The sequence below is a fragment of the Thalia democratica genome, chromosome 6 (assembly GCF_965202585.1).
Source record: "Thalia democratica chromosome 6, ktThaDemo2.hap1.1, whole genome shotgun sequence".
Classification (NCBI taxonomy): domain Eukaryota; kingdom Metazoa; phylum Chordata; class Thaliacea; order Salpida; family Salpidae; genus Thalia; species Thalia democratica.
In genome coordinates, this window is record NC_139170.1 from 27713776 (window position 1) to 27733540 (window position 19765).

The 19765-nt window shown below is 24.7% G+C and overlaps 1 protein-coding gene across 8 annotated transcripts; it reads right to left on the bottom strand.

Moving 5' to 3' along the window:
• Nucleotides 1–222: 222 nt before the first annotated feature.
• Nucleotides 223–15915, bottom strand: LOC145839491 (calcium uptake protein 3, mitochondrial-like). 8 transcript variants are annotated; one of them, XM_082947077.1, is made up of 14 exons: nt 15694–15915; nt 12290–12425; nt 11635–11655; nt 10637–10795; nt 9999–10081; nt 7703–7756; nt 7208–7255; nt 5975–6075; nt 5874–5913; nt 5564–5701; nt 5131–5239; nt 4657–4814; nt 3913–3930; nt 223–667 (listed from the first exon to the last, which is right to left on the bottom strand). In XM_082947077.1, the coding sequence occupies exons 1-14, from the start codon at nt 15901–15903 to the stop codon at nt 587–589; spliced, it is 1356 nt and encodes a 451-aa protein (XP_082803203.1). In that variant the 5' UTR covers nt 15904–15915; the 3' UTR covers nt 223–586. The 8 variants fall into 8 exon arrangements, with proteins under 8 accessions (XP_082803203.1, XP_082803202.1, XP_082803204.1 ...); XM_082947076.1 differs by having other exon boundaries at nt 3913–3933; XM_082947074.1 differs by lacking the exon at nt 3913–3930 and adding an exon at nt 2577–2716 and having other exon boundaries at nt 540–667.
• Between the last annotated feature and the right edge of the window lie 3850 nt (nt 15916–19765).

Consider the following 19765-nt stretch of genomic DNA (forward strand, 5'->3'; position numbering starts at 1 on the left):
AGAAGGCGCTATAAAAAATCGGAAGCCTTTTGTAGTAAAAAATTAAATCTTAGTGATAAAGTTTTACTAATTCATATGTTAAATGTCAATTTAAGAATAGTTAGTTAGAAAAAAAATTAAGTTAGTTTATGCTAAAAATGTTTAAAACAAACTTATGCTTGTTTAGTATTTTTACTTATTATGCTAGATATTATATTTAGTATAACTACAAAACACTTTGAATTCATTATATCAAATTACTTCTGATATAAATAAATTTATTAATATTTTTAACTAAAAATTATTAATTTGTTTTAAATTTATTTTCAATAATAACTTCAAAAGCTGAAGCTTTACATTTTAACATTTTTTCCATTTATATTTAAAATTTTCTTCTTTGAGTTTAACGTATTAAATACAGAAAGCTTTCATTTCAGATTAATTGAAAGTAATATTTACAAAATAAAAACAAGAAACAACAAATTCATCAGATAAAAAGTATATACATAAAAACATACGTATGGAAAATTTGTGTAGAAAAATCGCATAGATTCAAATTAGTCGACAATAATTTAATAATTAAGTGTTTTCTGTTAAAAATAACAGCTTATTCTTGATTAGTAGATACTTTCATCTGATGGACAATGCAGCGAAGAAATTCATCCCACCCTCCTTTGGCATGCTGACCCTAGTAAGTTTATTTGAATAATTTTTACACTTAGGATAGTTATTATATATGTTTAAAAAAATTGTATACAAAGCGTAGATTTGTCTGGAAGTATTATTTAACATTGTTGACATTAAAAAAAAATCAAAATATTAAATTTTAATTGATACTTAGTTGTTTTGTTATAAGTAGAGGTTAAACTTAAAAAAAAAAATTTTTTTTAAACTCAATAGTCTTTGAAACACAACTTTAAAAGTCAGATATAAATATAAACATTTCTTATGTTTTAAAATAATAAAATTAAAAAAAAACTTTTTTAAAGTGAAGTATGCGTATGACTCATCCTATGTTAACCATTGAATATACATAAAAGCTACGTTGAACTACAACTGCATAACTGCACAAAATTTTAGTTTTTCTTGATTTTTTACAAGCTTGTGAAATAAATCAAAGTAGTTAAATAACTCATAACATGTAAATGCAATTCATTTGTTTACAAACCATTTTTTCAAAACAAAATATGTATATTTTATAAACTCTGAACATTAAAAATCAATTATAAGTCCTAAAAGGACATTAATTTATAGTAACAATCAAACAGACTAAGAACAGAGGTCTGTTATAAATTTGCTTATAACTTTCAAATTTAATCAAAATAATGCATTATGAACGATTATAATCATATTAAATCTATTTAGCACTCAATAAACACAACAAAGTATTCAATACACTTTGGATAAGTTCTTTATAAATAACCAGAACAGTTTATATTATAGAGATAAAAAAAACCAAAAAATATGTTTTTAAAATTAGTAATAATAAGCTTTATTACCTTAAAAAATAAGTTTAAAGTCTAATAAAAAAGCATTTTTTATTAAAACTGATCTTTATGTTTAACTTTCATATTTTGACTAGGTTATTATACTTAAGCAAAGAGAAGTAATGTATACTACGATGAGTAAAAATGTTGCACACTAATACAAAATAACAGTGTTGCTAAATGTTTTTGGCAAATTTTTTCCAGGTATTCAATTTTTTTTTTCATATATTTAAAACTACACGTTTTAGGGTCTATTTTTAGTTCAAAATTAAGTTTAAGGTAAAAAAAATGTTAAGTAGTATAACAACATTAAAAAGATACTGTAAAGCTACTTTAAATGTGATTTTTAATAAACTTTTTTTTTGATGATGACAAAACTTTTTTATCTAAAGAATAGATTTTTTGTGACAAATCGAAATTTTACTTCTAAACATGCAAAAGTTGTTTAAATTCCAGCAGTAATTTTTGTTCAGAACTCCAGATTTTTTAGTGTTTTTTTTTTTAATTCAAGGTTTTTTCAAAATTTCTCAAACTCCAGACTTTTTAACTTAAGTTGTCAAATTTCAGGTTTTTCCAGGGTTTTTGGCAACCCTGCTTGTAGATATTAATAAGGCCTACATATGTGTTTTTTAATTCTTTCAAATATATTTAACTTTTTGAGATATGGTCTCTTAGAGTTTTTAAAACAATTTGTCGGATATCGAATTTTCAAAATTTAAATTGTCATGTAACTTTTAAATTAGTAGCAACACTAAACTTGAGGTATATGAAATTTGAATAACAAGCTAAAATATTTGCTATTTGACTAATGTGAGCTAAAGAATGAACTACGAGTGTTATTTTTGACAAAAACAATGAATAATGGTTTTTACTACTTAGTTGATATGATTTAAACAATAAACTATAACTTATATTATTTAACTAATGTGACCTAAGGAAAGCAAATAATACATATTTTGATACTTACAAATAAATCAAAGTAAAAGTCAAGAAGAAAAAATATAGAATTCAAACAATGTACATAATTATAGCTCAAAAAAAAATTGAAAAAGAGGCTGAAAGCGTAAAAGAAAAAAATTAATAAAATGAATAAAAAAAAGATAAACAAACAGAGCAGAGAAGATTTAAAAATTAGCCCCGCTTGAATGAGTTCTCGTGGCGAGATTGTGCAAGAATATTTTCACTTGTTTGCTTACACACTGCTTGAAACCCGCCATACCAACGTTTGTTGATCGGCCGGCTTGGTGGCGCTATAACGTTGTAAAATATTTAATTTTTAAATATTAAGATATGTCTGAAAATACTATAAAAATAGTAAACAAAGCAAAGACTAATTGAAAATAAAAAGTAAGAATAAAAGGTAAAGAACAAAATGATAGTTACCTTAAAAGAATAAAAAACATTATGTAAAAGAAGTAGAAATAAAATTTTGAATTATAAAACACCTTAAATGAGTCTTGATCATAATGTTTATTTATAAAAGAGTTTAATTCATATTTAAAACTTATAAATATAAGCAAATTATACAGTAATCTTCTTTTATTGTACCAACATATGTTTCTGTGTGTTAACAAATCAACACACTTCAACTGGGTTTTTTAATGGAAAGAAAAACTCATTATATAATAGTTAAGAGTTTTTCTTTGCATTAAAAACCCATTTGAAGTGTGTTGATTCGTTAATACACAGAAACATATGTTGGTACAATAAAGGAAGATTACTAATAATTTGTTTCTATTTATATTCCAGTGAACTTGTTTCACTAGGATCTTTTGTTAGCAAACGATTAAATCTATATTTTGAAAAGTTATTCAAAATTTAACAATTATAAAATAAGTCTACCATTAGAATTAAATAAACTTAAAAGAATATATAATACAAGCATGTTAGAAGTCTATCTTCCATCTTTTTTATAATTAGTCTTATTTTTACTATTAGGTACTGTATTGATCCAATCTTAATTAAAATGTTGGGTTTTTGTGTTTTTCTTAGTAAGTCACAAACTTAGTGACTACTTTAAAATAGCTTGTAAATTAGCAAATCTGTATTTAAATTTGAGCCGTGACAAAAAAAAAAAAAAATAAATAAAACTGCGTGGTATAATAGTTTTACAAAATAAAAATAAGTTTATTTCACATCAGAATATAAATAAAATCCAAGTATAGTGAGATTATTCTAATGAGCAAGTAAGGATTAAAGTTGAGTTTTCAACTTGTACAACAAAGTTTCAATAACTAATGTATGAAATTGATCTTTTAAACTTAAAACTATTGTATCTATTTACAACGAAAAAATAATTCTTTGAAAAAGAGTTTAACACTCTTCAACAAAGTTAAAAAAAGTGAAAACTACGAGTACTAATCTACACGAACACCAGTAAAAAATTATCACGTGACAAATATCAACCAATCAAATGGCGGCATTTTCAGCCCATATTTTCACTTACCTTATCCATTTGCATTCGCTGCTAAATATTCTTTGTAAATATTTTTTTTTACTTTATGTATTAAAAACTGTTGAATACAAATTAATTATTGTGCTAAAGTGTGATCAATAGACATATTGATCACATTTGCTTGTTTAATTATTCTAAAATGTGTATATGTATATATATATATATATATATATATATCTTTCAAATATATATACATTTAAAGCAAACAACATGACTGACACAAAATGTTGAAAGTATTACATTTTTTGTTTTAAATGCAAAATTACTCTAATTTTGTTTTTTTGTTAAATTCTCTTTTACAAATGCTAAAACAGATTATTTAAAGATAAAAAAGGACATTTAAATACAGCCTAATTTTTGTTTATAAATTAAAAAAACAGAGGATTTACTTAAAATATTTCTATTATTTTATTAAAGTTTAGTTAAAGTCAATTTCAGTGTATTAAAAGCTAAAAATTTGGTGTTTAAAATATTATAAACTATAGTTGCTTGTATTAAAAGTCCACTGTTATTCTCTAAAACAAACTAAATCATTTTAAAAGTCTGTCAAAAACATAAATTTTCAAACCTGATATATGACTAACTTACTTTAAATTTCTTAACTATTCTATGCTATTTATCCACGAAAACCTTGAGTGACAAATACTTTAAGTTTAATTATTTGAATGATTATCATCTTGCAGCTTAAAAAGTGAAAACTTCCACAAAAATCTCACACAACTTAACAACACCAACCCTGAACCCGCGCTGCAGCCGGTCCTTCATGACACCGAGGAACTCGACGTGCGACAGCTTGTCGTCTCCGTCCGAGTCGAACAGCTGGTATATGCAGTCGACCACGTTGTCTGTCAGCTGCAAGCCCGTCGACACCATCACCGCCCGCTTGAAGTCGGCTGCGAAATTTGTTACCAGAGTTGTTTAAATTATATCAACAGTTTGCTAGTTAAAAATGGGCAGTGGCGTATACATGCGGAAGTTTAGTTATTTTGAGTGCAGAGGAGTGTGCTGTATCAGTAATTTTTTAAACTTGAAACATGTAATAGTTGAGCAAGTAAGTTATATTTTCTTATAGTACTTTTTTCTATAATAAAAATTTTGCGTAAGTTTAAAAAAATAAAACCGTGTTGAAGTAAAACGCTTATGTAAATGAGACTAATTGCACAAATTATTTAGTTTATAAAAATAAATTGAAAATGAAAAAGTTAAAACCTCTGCCAATAGATTTGCCTGCTAACGAATACAACCGAAGTGCCACAGCAAAGTCCTCAAGATTATTAATAAACTGGAAAAAGCTTCGAAATTCTTCAAAGCTTATGCCCTGTTTTAGGTTAGAAATCAAATTTTACATTTAATCATAAGTTAATTACATAGTTTAATAAAAGAAGCATTTTAAAGATCTAAACCTCCACTTCTTAAACAAAACATGTGAATTTTTAATAGTAAAAGTTTATTTCATTGTTCCACTGTGATTTTTTACTTTTAAACGTTTTTAGACTTAATTGGTTTTGGTTAGCCTGTTACAATTTTTCTTGCTCTGTACTCATAGTAAAATAAGTTTAAAGTAGTTTATATTCTTTGAAATAAATTCATGCAAAAATCCTACTTAAGCAGACTTTAATTCTCTAATTAACATTAATGCTACCTCTGAATTGCCAGATTGCGTTTTTGTTCGCAGACGTTCTATACTTTCCTCAGTGTCCCGAGAATCAGTAAACCGCAACAGAATTTTAGCAAAGTCTTCTTCGGAAATAAAGTTCATCCCCTTGCTATATGTCAGAAAGTGAACAAAAATTTTCGATGTAAGAAAAATTGTAAATACATTATAATAAGTAGTTATTTAAATACATTATAATAAGTAGTTAAAATTATTATTAGTAAAACATTAGTTGTAAGTGTTTTTTAATTAAGATCTATCCTAGTTTTATTTATTTTATATCAATACAAAAGGATATTTCTAATTCTAGAATTTCTGTTTGAAGATTGTCCATAAACCTGTAAAAATAAAACACAGTTAGTTCAACTGCACAACACTCAAGTCACAAGTTCAACAAACGTAAAAAAGTCGTCGTAGTTGAAAACTTGGTCTCCTTCGGGCCCAAACAAATGAACAGACAATGTTGTTGGTATTTCATCAGCATCTTTTTCTTTTATGTTCTGTTTTTGCATTTTTTTACACTATCAGGTACTAAGTAACATACTTAGAAAAGCATATGCTATTTAGTAAAGTAATTTTAATTTAACAAAACAACTGATAATAAAATTTTCTTATGTTTCTTTGAAATAAAATTTACTAAAATAGAAAAAATTATATTTAGTTATACCACATTTCTCGATAAAACTAATTTTAACTTGCTCTATTTTTTAATGTCTAGTAAAAAAAGTGTAATTAAGTTAAAAAGTAATATATTTCTAAGAAACTAAACTTCAAATATTTTCAACTGCATACGAGAATAATAGTCAGATAAATAATTTAGCCATCTTTAAGTATTTAAAACAAAGAATATTGAATAGTAAAACTTTCAAGATGCATCAAATTTTAATTACTTTTTCAGATCAATAGTGCAGGACTTGTGAAATTTCACAGCTAAGTTTAAAAAAAATAAATATTAAAAAGTTATGAAAAAACATAAAGTACTAACTACACACAGAATCCTAAATGAACAATTACACTATCCATAGTTGTAAATAAAACTTCAAGTTTAATTAAAATTCAAACATAACCCGCGAGTTAAGATTAAAAAGGTTTAATATAAAGTTAGGGTAAGGTTAGTGCTTGGGTTAGTTTATATCTATATTAGCTTTTAGTTATTTTTAGTATTTAAGTTATTATGATTAATTTAAGCATTTATAATCAAAAGTTTATTCTGTTAATAGAGTCCGTACAGTTAGTAGTTATTTTGCAAAAAGCTATTTAACTTGTTTTGAACACCTTGACGCTCAATTCAGAAAATAAATTATATTTAATTTACGAAATTTTAGTAAATAGCTGTAGTCTTACGTACAAACTATAAAAGAAGACTTAAATGATCTAAAACATTAACAAACACTTCAAAACAATTAAACAACAATTAGTAAAACTGTTTTAATTGTTCTAATACCACGCAACAATATAAATCTTAAACTTTCAAATAATAGAGTTAAAAGAATAGAGTTCAAATATCAATTTTTAGTTTTTTTATTAAATAAAAAATACCGGGTGAAAAAACAGTGGTGTCAATCAAACAATACACAAGTGGTTTATTTTACATGCTGAACAGTAAACAATTAATTTCACCATATATCATACCGTGAATGCTTCTGTATAGTACACTTTACCAGCAGTCACATTGCTTTTCTGTTTATGACTTGTTATGCAAAAACTTAAAAAATGTACAAAAAAAAAGATTCTCAATGTTCTCAACTGTTTTAACTTTTAAAATTTGTAATAAGAATTAAAAAGACTAGGTTTAGAATAAACTTGATATATATATATATATATATATATTGGTGAATAAATAAAAACAATTCGGTATATCTACCTTTTTTTCACTTTGTTGTTATACTTTTTACTATAGTACAAAAAAATTATAAAACTTTTTTAAAAGTCTTAGTTTTATAAAATTTAGCTTTTTATTTTAATAACATTACTAAAATAATTAATAAAATATATTTTTTATGTACAAAATGCACACTGCCAATAAAATAAAAAAGAAGAAGCTGTTTTTAGTAAAAACATAAGTAAACTTAAAAACTAAAAATACAGGCTAATAAATTTAAAAATCTCATCTGTAAATTTTTTTACCTCGTTTGATGAATCTTTACTTTTTGTTGATCTTTTTTCAAATATTTCTCCGAGCTAAAAAAAAGCTTTTAAGGGCAAAGGAAAAGTTAAATGAAAAAATAAAATTTGCTTGTTGACTATAAAAGCTGATTAACCTTTAAAAACATAACTTGTAATAGGCAGATAAAATGTAAAATTTAATTTGTTGTAAATTTATAAATAAAAAGTTTAGTGTTCATAAAACTATCAATAAAAATAAACTAAAACAGTTATTGTTTTCTTAAGCAATATAAAATTGAAACTAGCTTAAAATTCAATGGATCACTTAATTTTCACAAACATTTTCGTTAAAAAACTTTATATTTTTAAACTAACAAAGGTTCGAATATAAGGTTTTTTATTGCATTACAAACTTAAGTTTTTTAGCGAAAATGTTTGTGAAAATTAAGTGATCCATTGAATTTTAAGCTAGTTTCAATTTTATATTGATTTAGAGAACAATAACTATTTTAGTTTAACAGCTTAACAGTTTGAAAATTGTAAAACTATTTATAAAGAGAGAAACAGGGTTCGTTTGCAAATTTTTGAAGCTTTAGCCTGTGATTTTCAAATCTAAGGTTCTTGGGTAGCCTTGAACTAAGGGCCGCAACATTTTCAGCCAGTTCTAACTGGACACTACTTCGATAAACTTGGCGTTTGTCAAAGTCTAAGCTTACTCTAATTCAGAAGTTGACAGCTTTTAAAAGTCGCGGACCGCACTGTATAAAAAAATATTTCGTGTGCTTCAGTTAATCAAATTAATTGTAGTAATAAATGTAAAAACATTATTTTAAACCAAAAATATGATAAGTTAGCAATTATAAAGGACTACTAATTACTAACTTAAGTGCTTAATTGTAAGATTTTATCACACTGTTAAAAAAAGTATTCGCGGGCTGCAGATTTTTTGGTCTCACTTTCTCTTTTATATTCCGTGACATTTTCCTAATCCTTTTTGGGCTTATAACCTTATGTAAGAGTGTGGTCCACAAGTTTAACTTGACTAATTCAAACTACAGTTTAAAAAAACTTTTTAGCTCATTTTGGTTGTCCATGAAGAATCCTCCTAATTTGTAAAAAAAATATTTGCAATACGATTTTTAAAATTAGTTGTCAAGAACAGTCGTACTGCTTTTAATAATTTTACAACTTCATTTAACCTGAAAAATAAACGTGTTTATAAGTTTTTAGCATATGGTATAACACATATCAAAAATACTTCCTCTTATTGCTTATTTTTTAATTAAAAAAAACTTAATTTAACTGACTTAAATTGTATAAATATTAAAAAACAGTGAAAAAGAGTTTAATATCTGCTTTACGATGATACAAGTGCCTTAAATAAATAGTATTAATTTAATTTCAGTCACTAATAAAAAGTATACAAAACCCAAGTGATTTTTATAAACAAAAAATTACAAATTGATAACCTATATAAAAGAAGTTATTCTAAAACTATGCATAGTTTTATTTATTTACCACAGTTTTAATTCAGCAGTATGACTTCCACAGATTATTCGAATTAAAAAAAGCTTATTCAAATAAACTGTTTAGTAAAATATGTAAAGTAAATCAAACATCTTGGGCAAATGTAAAGCATCAACCTTATAAACATACTCGTTTTTGTACTTTTTTATATATTAAATTTTATATTTGGCAGGCATTTGGTGTTAAGGGTCAAATTTTGAAAAATAAAAATAACTGCGAGCCGCACTTGTAGTTTTAATTTTTACTCTTCATAACACACAGAAAATATTTGGCTTAAGTTTAATTTTTTTTTAGTAAAATACACCTAAAAACTTTATTTTTTGATCTTTACTTAAATCTCATAGTGTCTAGTTTAAGTTTTGAAATTTTTATCTTATGGAAGGATCAAACTTGCAGGTTTGCAGGCTGCCGGATTTATCTTTCATAGGCCGCATCCCATTTAAAATAAAAAATGCTAGCGGGCAAAACTTTAACCCTTCCTGGGCCGCATGTGTCTTGCGGGCCACAGTTTGCCAACATCTGTTCTAGATAAATCTTTTTACATATTCATGGTCAAAACTTCTACCTCTAATACCAAAAAATGTTTAAATCATGACTATCTAAAAATTTTTAGCACTTCAGAAATTGGAAGCATTTGTACTTAAACATCCTTAAATTTTTCAAATACTGCCAAGTTTTAGCCTGATTACTATCGCGTATAAGCCCTGTAGAATATGTTTTTAAGTTAAAAAAGAATTTGTCTTAGAAAAAATAGTAGAGTTTAAGTAGCCATGAAAATAACGAATATTACCACAAGAAATTCCGTTCTATCAACTGTTTTGTTTTCATCTACGTCAAACATTTTGAATGCTATTTCAAAGCCAGCTTTAGGTTCTGTAAAAAAATAGTATTTGTATGTGGTAAAACCTGTTTAGAAATAATTTTCATGACTTGTAAAATCAATTAAAATCTGAATTGCTTGTTCAGAAAATAAAAATTAAAGGTTTTTAAGACTTTTAACTAACAATAATTTACAAAATCCTATAAAAAATTAATAAAGTTATAAATTTAACAAAATTAAGTATCATCAATAAATCTGATATATATTTTGTAAAAACACTGTTAGATACTCTTTTTGAAAACAAAACTTGTCTGTACAAGATTCTAAACAGAGTTGTGATTAAACAATAAACTTATGTAAACAATTGTTATAAGTTTACCTAGTTAACTCTTTATTTCTTTACGATCAAATTTTTAACCAAAAAATAAAATTATTAACAATTTTTTTTAAGTTATAAAAACAACAGTTTAGCTGAACTTAATAAATGAATAAAAACTGACACAGAAAATTGTTAGACTAATACCAATTATTTTACACTTTTTCTATACTTTGATAAAAAAAAAATTATTTGTATTTTCCTAACTAAAACTATACTACTGTTTAATTACTTGTGATAACACATAGTAGAAACAGGTATTCTGTGTATGATATCAGTCCATTTGTGTTTAGATTACGAAACAAATCGATTGAGTTTTCTTCTCTTGAAGGTGTTTTCATCAGCATGTCTTTTGCCTCTTCAACAGACAGCTGCTTATGACCAAATCTAGCTGCATTTTTGATGCTTTTTGTTAAAAACAAAAATATTTAAGGTACTGCGATTAAAATAGAAAAATCAAACCACTAAAAGTTTTAATTTTTAAAGTTAGTTTTTCTGATTGTTATTTAGTTATAGAATAAAGACGAAAATTATGTTTCAAGAAAACTGTTTTTATCTTTAAACTTCTTATAAAATTATAGATTAAGTTTTAAAACACAAACGTAAGTTTTATTGAATTATTTAGTCATTTTTTTTTACTTTAACGTTAGTATATTATAACAACTGTTTATCTTCAATTGTATTTACCAAACTTATATTCATTTAGTTTACTAAATACACATTAGTTATTTATTTTAAGCAACGTACTTGAGCATAACATGCATATTATTAACAGAATCAATACAAACTTTTTTTAGATATATATTTATAAGCTACGTAAAAACATAGCCATAATTTATGGCTAAATTTAAGATTAATAAAACATGTAGAATATAACTAAATTTATTGATAAAAATAAACAACATTTGTATATTTGTATAAATATATTTAATAATAAAGGATGAAAAACCTAAATTTTTTAAAATTATTTGAATATTTTTAATGTAATTCAATTCGTAGTTTTAGTTAGTTAGAAAACAAGGCAAAAACTTATAAGTTTGTAACTTTCATAAAGAGTTAGAGAAAAAATAAAAAGTTTTATCAGACACTTGAAAATAACTAACTTACTTGGAAACAAAATAAAAATACATAAAATATTTTTGTTTACTCTAAATATATGAAATTAAAAACAGAAAATAAATTATATATACAAAAAATCATGCTGAACGCAACTTAGTTTATAGAACTCACTTTCACCGTTTTCATCCTCACCTTATGTTAGCAAAAATATTATTTTCATTAGTATTTTTACAAATAATGACTTTAAAGTAGTGATAAATAGTTTTAATAACAACTAATTTAATATCTAAAATCAATATTTGAAAGAAAAACATCACAAAATTGCAACACTTCAAACTTGTATATTAAGCCTAAAAATTAAATTGAATTTATGTTTTGCTTTTTTACTACCTTAAATTGTTCTATTTACTATCAATGAAGTTAAGACATCTGATGCATACATAGAAATATAAATCAATTGCAATTGTTATAAAAATCTAATTTGTTTACCCAATTGACTTTTTCCTTAAAAGTTACATTACAACAAACTGATTTAAACTAAGAGTTTAACTTTTTGTATACCCAATACATCGATAAATTAATTATTTAAACAATACTACGTTTTAGCAGACATATAAAAAAGTAATAGGAGCTTTACCTTTTTGTAATTTGTTTATATTTATTTTTTCTGCCAGTTCTATTACCCTTGAGTACATTTCAATTTTAAAAATTAGTTCAGAAATATAATTAACAATTTACGAATTTATAACAAATATTTAATTATTTCTAGAAAATATTTTTATTTAATAATAATTACTCATGAAAAGCTTTATAAACTTTTACTTACAACTTTGATCTTCATAAAGTACAGACTCTAGAAAATCTTTAGGAGTCATATAAAGTTTGTTTTCAACAACAACAGAAGCAAACTCAGCAAATCTTCGACCTCTAGCTCCAACAGTATTCAGTTGTTGCAGTATCTTCTAAATTTGTAAATTTAGTCAGTTAATAAATTAAATATGTAGAAAACTAGTTTAAGAAGAAGTTACTCACAAAACTTGATAAAATAAAAATGCTGGCAACCAACTGATAATTATAACCTATTGAAACTATCAAGGGCGACACATGATGATGTTGTAGTAGGTGAGGGGAAATGTATATTATATCAATAATTTTGTATTTTATATTAAAATGTAGAGTTATTTTAATATTATAATAAAAGGAACATTTAAATAGGAGGTAATTAAATTAAAGGTAGTTCTGCAGTTCAGAATCTGCACCCCTTATTACATCATAACTTTCAAATATGTCAAAATCATATTTTTATTCATTTGTTTCATTGCAAAAGTAACTTAAACAATTGTCGAGTTCTATAGCTTATAATATAAATTATACTTTTATATCCTGTATGCAACAAGTGCAGTCCATTACTATATTTAACATTCCACTTCTTTGGCTAAACCTTGAATACAATGCTATATGTAATAACATGAAATAAATGATAAAAAGTAAAGAAACTAACATAAAATTTAAACTGTGGAGTTTTAAAGATCATTTTAGTAACACATTAGTATGTTTTGTTTTATGTATGCACTTGCACAACAATTCAACTCTGACATTTCTAACAATAATTCTGAGCTATTGTGAACTATCTTTAAAAAATAGTTTTTAAATTGTTTTTCATTATCATAATCTTATAAATTAGACATTAGAATTTTTTTTTTTAACTTTAACTTTTCTAGGAGAAATGGCTATTAAAAAATTTAAAACCTACTAGATTATTAGTACTTTTATTAAAAATGAATTCTATTATTTAATATTTTTTCAATCGTTTTTACCATCATAATTTTCCTAGTTTGGACCTACTAGTAAATTCTTTTTTTTTTAACTTTTTAGATGGCGCTTTTTAGGTTTTTTACAAGAATTTGAAACATCTTGATGCTGTATTTTACAGATAGATCATCATTGTTTATACATAATACCAACTAAATGGATATATAAGAAAATAATAAACAATTTTTAATATATACATTTTTTTGCTAATAACATAAGCTAAAAAAATTGCAAATACTTAATCTTATTTATTCATTTAATTATTAAAACCTTTATAAGATAATTTTTGAAATTGAATAAATTTTGTAATATTTTTACAAAACTAAATTAACCAATTATTTTAGACTAAAAAAAGTAGTTATTTTCATCTGATATTTAAATATCTATTTATTCATTATGACTTTACTATCATCACATTCTAAACTTTATTCTATATAGCTTAAAATTTGTTATATGAAGAACACTTTCATTCAATTGCTAAACTTTTATCTACACAAAGAAATTATGATGATAGAATGAAGCAATAAAATCATGTTATTTAGATTTTAAAAATATACTTAGCTTAAATATAATCTAATTTTACTAATTTTAAGCTAGATACTTTTCTAAAAAACTTCATTGACTTAACTTTTACTATTTTCTAATTATAAATTTTTTTTTTTGTAATTTTTTTATACAAAATCCTGCAGTATGTTATCTATCATTAAATTTTTAGCTTATTGAGCTCATATGTATCATTAGTTTAACCTGAGACTATGATTTGACATAATTAAAATAAAATATTTGTATGAAGTTTTTTAAAACTATTAAGTCAGAACATTTTAGAACTAATAAGTGAAGGTAAAGATATTTTTGACAATAAAACTTTGCTTGTTAGTTAGTGATGTACAAAAACTGTATTTTTATTTTTTATATTATATACACAAATAACTAAATTACATTACAGATTACATTCATAGTTAAAAAAAAATTATTAGGGGCATGGGGATGTTCAAAGTTTTTTTTTTACAAAAACTAACATTGGCTCGTACATGAAAGCTTAAAATTAAAACTAAACCTCAGTTTTCATAGAATTTGAAAATTTTAATCTACTTTTGAGATTTAGACGTTTTTGTAAAAAGTTTTAAACACTAACATATAGACTACAAATTTTTCAGGATCAATTTTCTCAAAAACTTAATAACTTACTAAAAATATATATTCTTCTTTATTTAAAAGGTAGGGACCTCAACTTTTTAGGGAAAAATTAGTTATATAGTTTAAAAAACTTTAATTGTTGCACTTTAAAAAAAATTAATTTCAAATAAAAAACAAAAAATAGCTGTCTTTTTTTCAATATTTTTTTTTTTTTTCAAATTAAAAAAATTCCTTCATTAAATTAATTTAAATATTAGTTATGGACTCACTGTGGAAATTTGAAGAACATTGGTTTAAAGATGAAGGAGAAGATAGACTTTTAGTTAAATAGTGTTTTTAAGTGTTTTTTGTTCCAACCTTCTTTTAGGAACCTATTGAGGTCACGGACTTTGATCTCTTATATTACAAAAGTTAATTTGAATATTGTCATTAAAATTAAGCCATTTAAAATTTCTGATAGGTCTGATTACACTGTACAAAATAAGATCAACTTGTAAAAATCAAGACCTTATAATTTCGATTAGTAAAATTTTTTGATGTTGGGAAATCACATAAAAAGACAGCACAAAAAAGTTAGCTTCCTAGCTTTAAGCCTGTTGAAGCAAATTACTAATTTTAAATTACTTTTGAAAATTTTGCTTAAAATCAGTATATTTAAAAAGGGGAAAAAAGACTATTTCACTAAAAATTTATTTTGTCCTACTTTTTTTGAGATAATCACTTGAAACGGTTAGGAAATGTTCCTTGCAATATTTAGAATATTATGTATAAACAAAAAAACTAAAAACAAAAAAAAAATTATGCAAAAACAACGAAAAAAGTTCAGTTTTTTGTTTAATATTTTGGATTTATATTTTTTTAAAAATTTTGTTTATACATAATATCCTAAAATATAAAGCAAAATCTTCAAAAGAAATTTACTTCAGCAGGCTAAAAGCTAGGAAGCTATTTCTTTTGTGCTGTCTATTTATGTGATTTCACAACGTCAAAAATTTTTACTAAGCTATGTTCTAAATTTTTCATTTTTGAGGGGCAACAGATGCACCCTAGCCCACATATGCCTTTAAAAAAATTAAGTAAGTAGTACATTCAAATATTTTTCTTGATACAAAAAATAAACTAACACTTAACATATTTGACATATCAAAAGAACTACAACTAATGTTTTAACTTATTTTCAACAAGTATAGTATATTCAAATTTGTAATACTAAATCTAGACAGTAATTTTTATCAAAAATTAGGCCATAAAAAAGGGTATTTGCAAAAAAATTAAACTTACTTCATTTTGCTGATTAATAGACAAGTTTTGAACTGCAACAGAATTTGCATGAGCTAAAAATTTGCTTGCTGTTAGATTTTTTCTTTTAAGGTCATCAAACATTGAAAATAAAATTCCAGAACTACAAAAACTTGCCAAAGCAACTTTTCTATTTAAAATAGAGTTGCAAGCTAGTTTTAGAACTTGCTTCCAATAAAACTTTCCAGCCATTTTACTTAAACAGATTCTGTAAAAAAAACTATTAGTATTTTATAAAATAACTTATTAGCAAAGGAATTACATTGTATTTTTTATTTTATACATTTATATTTTGACTATCAATATTAGTTATTAATTTTTATTTCTATACAAACAACTCTTGAATTTGTCAGCAAAACCAAACTAAGTAAATTTAATACAGTAATTTGCAATGGCATTAAAAGAAATATGTAACTTTAAATCAGATAAATTTTTCTCAGAAATAATACAATAAAAATAAAACTTTTTCAATTTGTTTGCAAAATTCTAAACAGTCTAAGTAACTTAGTTATTACAACTTTTGTAATTGGTAACCTACAACATTAGGAAGTTGTAATAATTAAGGATAAATATAGATAAAACTATTATATTATAGTTTATAGAGAAAATTGGCAATTAAACCTTTACAATTTAGAGTTTTTAATGTTTAAGACTAGAATTTAGAGAAAAATAAAAAGAAGGGTGAAACTTTAATACTATAACTACAACAGTATTTGTTTACTAACAAATCTCAAAAGTTTTCATTTAAGGTGATTTTACTTTGAAATATAAAATTGTTATTATTATGAGTGTCGGCCCGGCTGCAGTAGTAAGGTTTTAAAATAATTTTCATTCAAACTATTGTGCAAATGAGGTAAATTAATAGAAAAATAACATCTGAGATTCTGTGAAAAACTCATTTTTCCTGATTTTTTACTCTACTCCCTTACCTCTTACCAATGCCATGAATGTTAAATTGATGAATGGAAATACTAGCTGATGACAGCAACAGATAAAGACTTTTTAACAGCATTAAAATAATTTAAATGTGTAAAAAAGTTTTCATAAATGATAAAGAAATAGAAAAGTTTCATATTTTTAGGTTTCGTTTATACTTTATTGACTTACAATTTTTTTATGAATGTAAAATCTTTTTTTTAAGGTATTTTGTTAATTTCTCTCAATCTACTTTTCTCCACTTAACTAGTTGTTGTTTCTTGAAAGCTAAAATAACTCCAAGGGGGCGATACCGGCATTAGAAAACCCTGCATTAAACTATAAAACATTTATAATGTTTTTTAGTTCTAGTCTGTACTTGCACAATTTTTACTAATCAAAGTTTACACTGTTTTACTTTCTTAAAGTTTTAATGGTCTAAAACTTAGTAAATAGAATAAAGTTATACAATATTAAAATCTAATTTATATTTTAATTTTAGACATCCAGTTGATAAATATCAAGACAAAGCACTTTTAAATATTTTCTTGTCTGATGATTATTTATTTTCTTATCAAAATTGCGTTAATTCTTTTGAATGATTGTATTAGTATAGTAAACGATTAAGCATCGTTTATATTTATTTTCATTAAGTTAGCGTCTTATGTTTTATTCTAATGAAAATATAAAAAAATCAAAAAAATTGAGATCATATCAGGGCCGTGTTTTGAATAATTTCCTAGAGCCTGTGCACCCCCTCAAAAATGAATAAAAAAACTGATCTTTGTTTCACTAAATACTATGTTTAATCAAAAACTTTACAGATCTTAGTGGAATTAATTTTGTTTTTTCATACAATTTTAATTATTAATGTTTAATTTACAGGATTTAAAGATCAAAAAAGTTTCACCATTTGCTTTTGCACTACTAGCTATCAGCTGAAAAAAATTTACAATAAATTTATTTTTGACCCATGATAAATTAATTTTTTAATCTTGCCTATTTAAAAAATTAATTACTTTATTAAGTTTCTAAAAGTTTTTAATTAAAAGTGCCCACAAAAATAATAAATGATGATTAAGCCTTCTTTTGAACTAAAAAGTAAAGTCTTTCTTCAAAAGTATTCAATGATGAATAATAAAGTTTAAACAAACTTAGTTGCATGTAGAAAATAGATTTATGTGAAGCAAAATTTTATTAACTGAAGTTTTATAGCTGTTGAAAATTTGGTTAATTTAAAGAAGATTACCCAAGTGTTTTACGATGATGTTTTCATAATTATACTAAACATTAATAATATTTTTAGTTCCGGTTCTTACAGTTCAATAAATACTGACCAGTAAAATTAGATCTGAAATAATGTAATTCATTATTTATCAGAGAACTTTCAAAAACTCACTAAATTAAATCAAAAGCGGCTATAGGTTTTTAGTTGGGATAGCATAAACTTTTTGTGACTAGTAGAAGTACTTATTAGCCCAAAATAACCTTTTATAGAATGAAGTGCTTGTTTCTACATTATAGCATTTGTTTGATAAGATAATAACATAATTAAGTATCAAAAGAATCAATATAAAGTTATTAATCATATCTATTTTGTAACTTTTTTTTTTAAGTACTATCGGAAGTTTTGATACCAATTGCTTTTTTTTTAATTCCGTGTTTTCATAGCTATTTTAAAACAGATTTTTTCATTTTAACCGATAACTATTTATAAAAATTACTGTTTGTGTGGTATTCAACTTTTTTAAAACTCAGAATTTAGTTTTCTATTCATTTAGAATGTAAATGTTTTGTATAAATGAAATTATTTCAGATTTTAGTGTAACTGTTAGTTTAATTAACAATAGTTGGAATGTCACTAAAATTTTACAGTAGCTATTTTACGGCCTAGTATTATTAAATATAAGGCAGCATTCTTTTTTAGTTTGATGTCAACTGTAAATAATGTGTTTTAATGCTACTATATATATATATATATATATATATCAAAGAGTTGAAATGACATGTCAGTTTATAATGAACTACAAGAATCGGGAGCCGATCATTTCTAACCCGCTATCATTTCTAACCCGTTCACTTCTAATCCGATCATTTCTAACCCGATCATTTCTAACCCGATCACTTCTAACCCGATCACTTCTAACCCGATCACTTCTAACCCGATCACTTCTAACCCGATCATTTCTAACCCGATCACTTCTAACCCGATCATTTCTAACCCGATCACTTCTAACCCGATCACTTCTAACCCGATCACTTCTAACCCGATCACTTCTAACCCGATCATTTCTAACCCGATCACTTCTAACCCGATCATTTCTAACCCGATCACTTCTAACCCGATCATTTCTAACCCGATCGTTTCTAACCCGATCACTTCTAACCCGATCATTTCTTACCCGATCACTTCTAACCCGATCATATCTAACCCGATCATATCTAACCTGATCACTTCTAACCCGATCATTTCAAACAAGATCATTTCTAACCCGATTATTTCTAACCCGAATTACCCCAATCATTTCTAACCCGATAATTTCTAACCCGATCATTTCTAACCCGATCACTTCTAACCCGATCACTTCTAACCTGATCATTTTTAACCCATTCTACTTGTTTGTTTTATTTCTTAATTTTAATCTAGATTTCTTTAAAAACTAACTATTCTTTATAAAATTATTAAAGTATTTTTTTTCAGTTATTTTTTTTAAACATTATGATTTTAATGTGTTACGTAAAAAACATTGTTAATTTAAACCTTAACTTTAATATTAACTAAACATAAGTTTAATTTATTTTTATAACCTTGTTTTTTATATTTCTCCCTACACATAATTTCATTTTTTTTCATTATTTCATATACTTTCGTTCTTTCAATCTACTTTAACAGACTTTTTTTGTTAATAATATACAATTCACTTAATCGTTTACTTTACAATATTTTAAACTATTCTTTGTAGAACTTTAAAGTAAGCAGTTACAACTATATTTAAGATGGATCTTATAATAGTTCCCGTGACTATAATGATTTTATAATAAGCAAATTTTAAAAAGCAAACCTTTAAAATTGTAAAATTCAGATACAAAAATCGTTATATTACGGTCTAAAAACTACAATGTAAGTCTGTTGTAAATG

Excerpts from the sequence above, each read along its gene's own strand:
- LOC145839491 (XM_082947074.1), bottom strand. The coding sequence starts at position 15,903 with ATGGCTGGAAAGTTTTATTGGAAGCAAGTTCTAAAACTAGCTTGCAAC. Across the intron at positions 10,082-10,636 it reads TCTACTATGTGTTATCACAA|AACCTAAAGCTGGCTTTGAA; the intron begins GTAATTAAACAG and ends ATTTTTTTACAG. Across the intron at positions 2,717-4,656 it reads GGCTGCAGCGCGGGTTCAGG|CGCCACCAAGCCGGCCGATC; the intron begins GTTGGTGTTGTT and ends ACAACGTTATAG.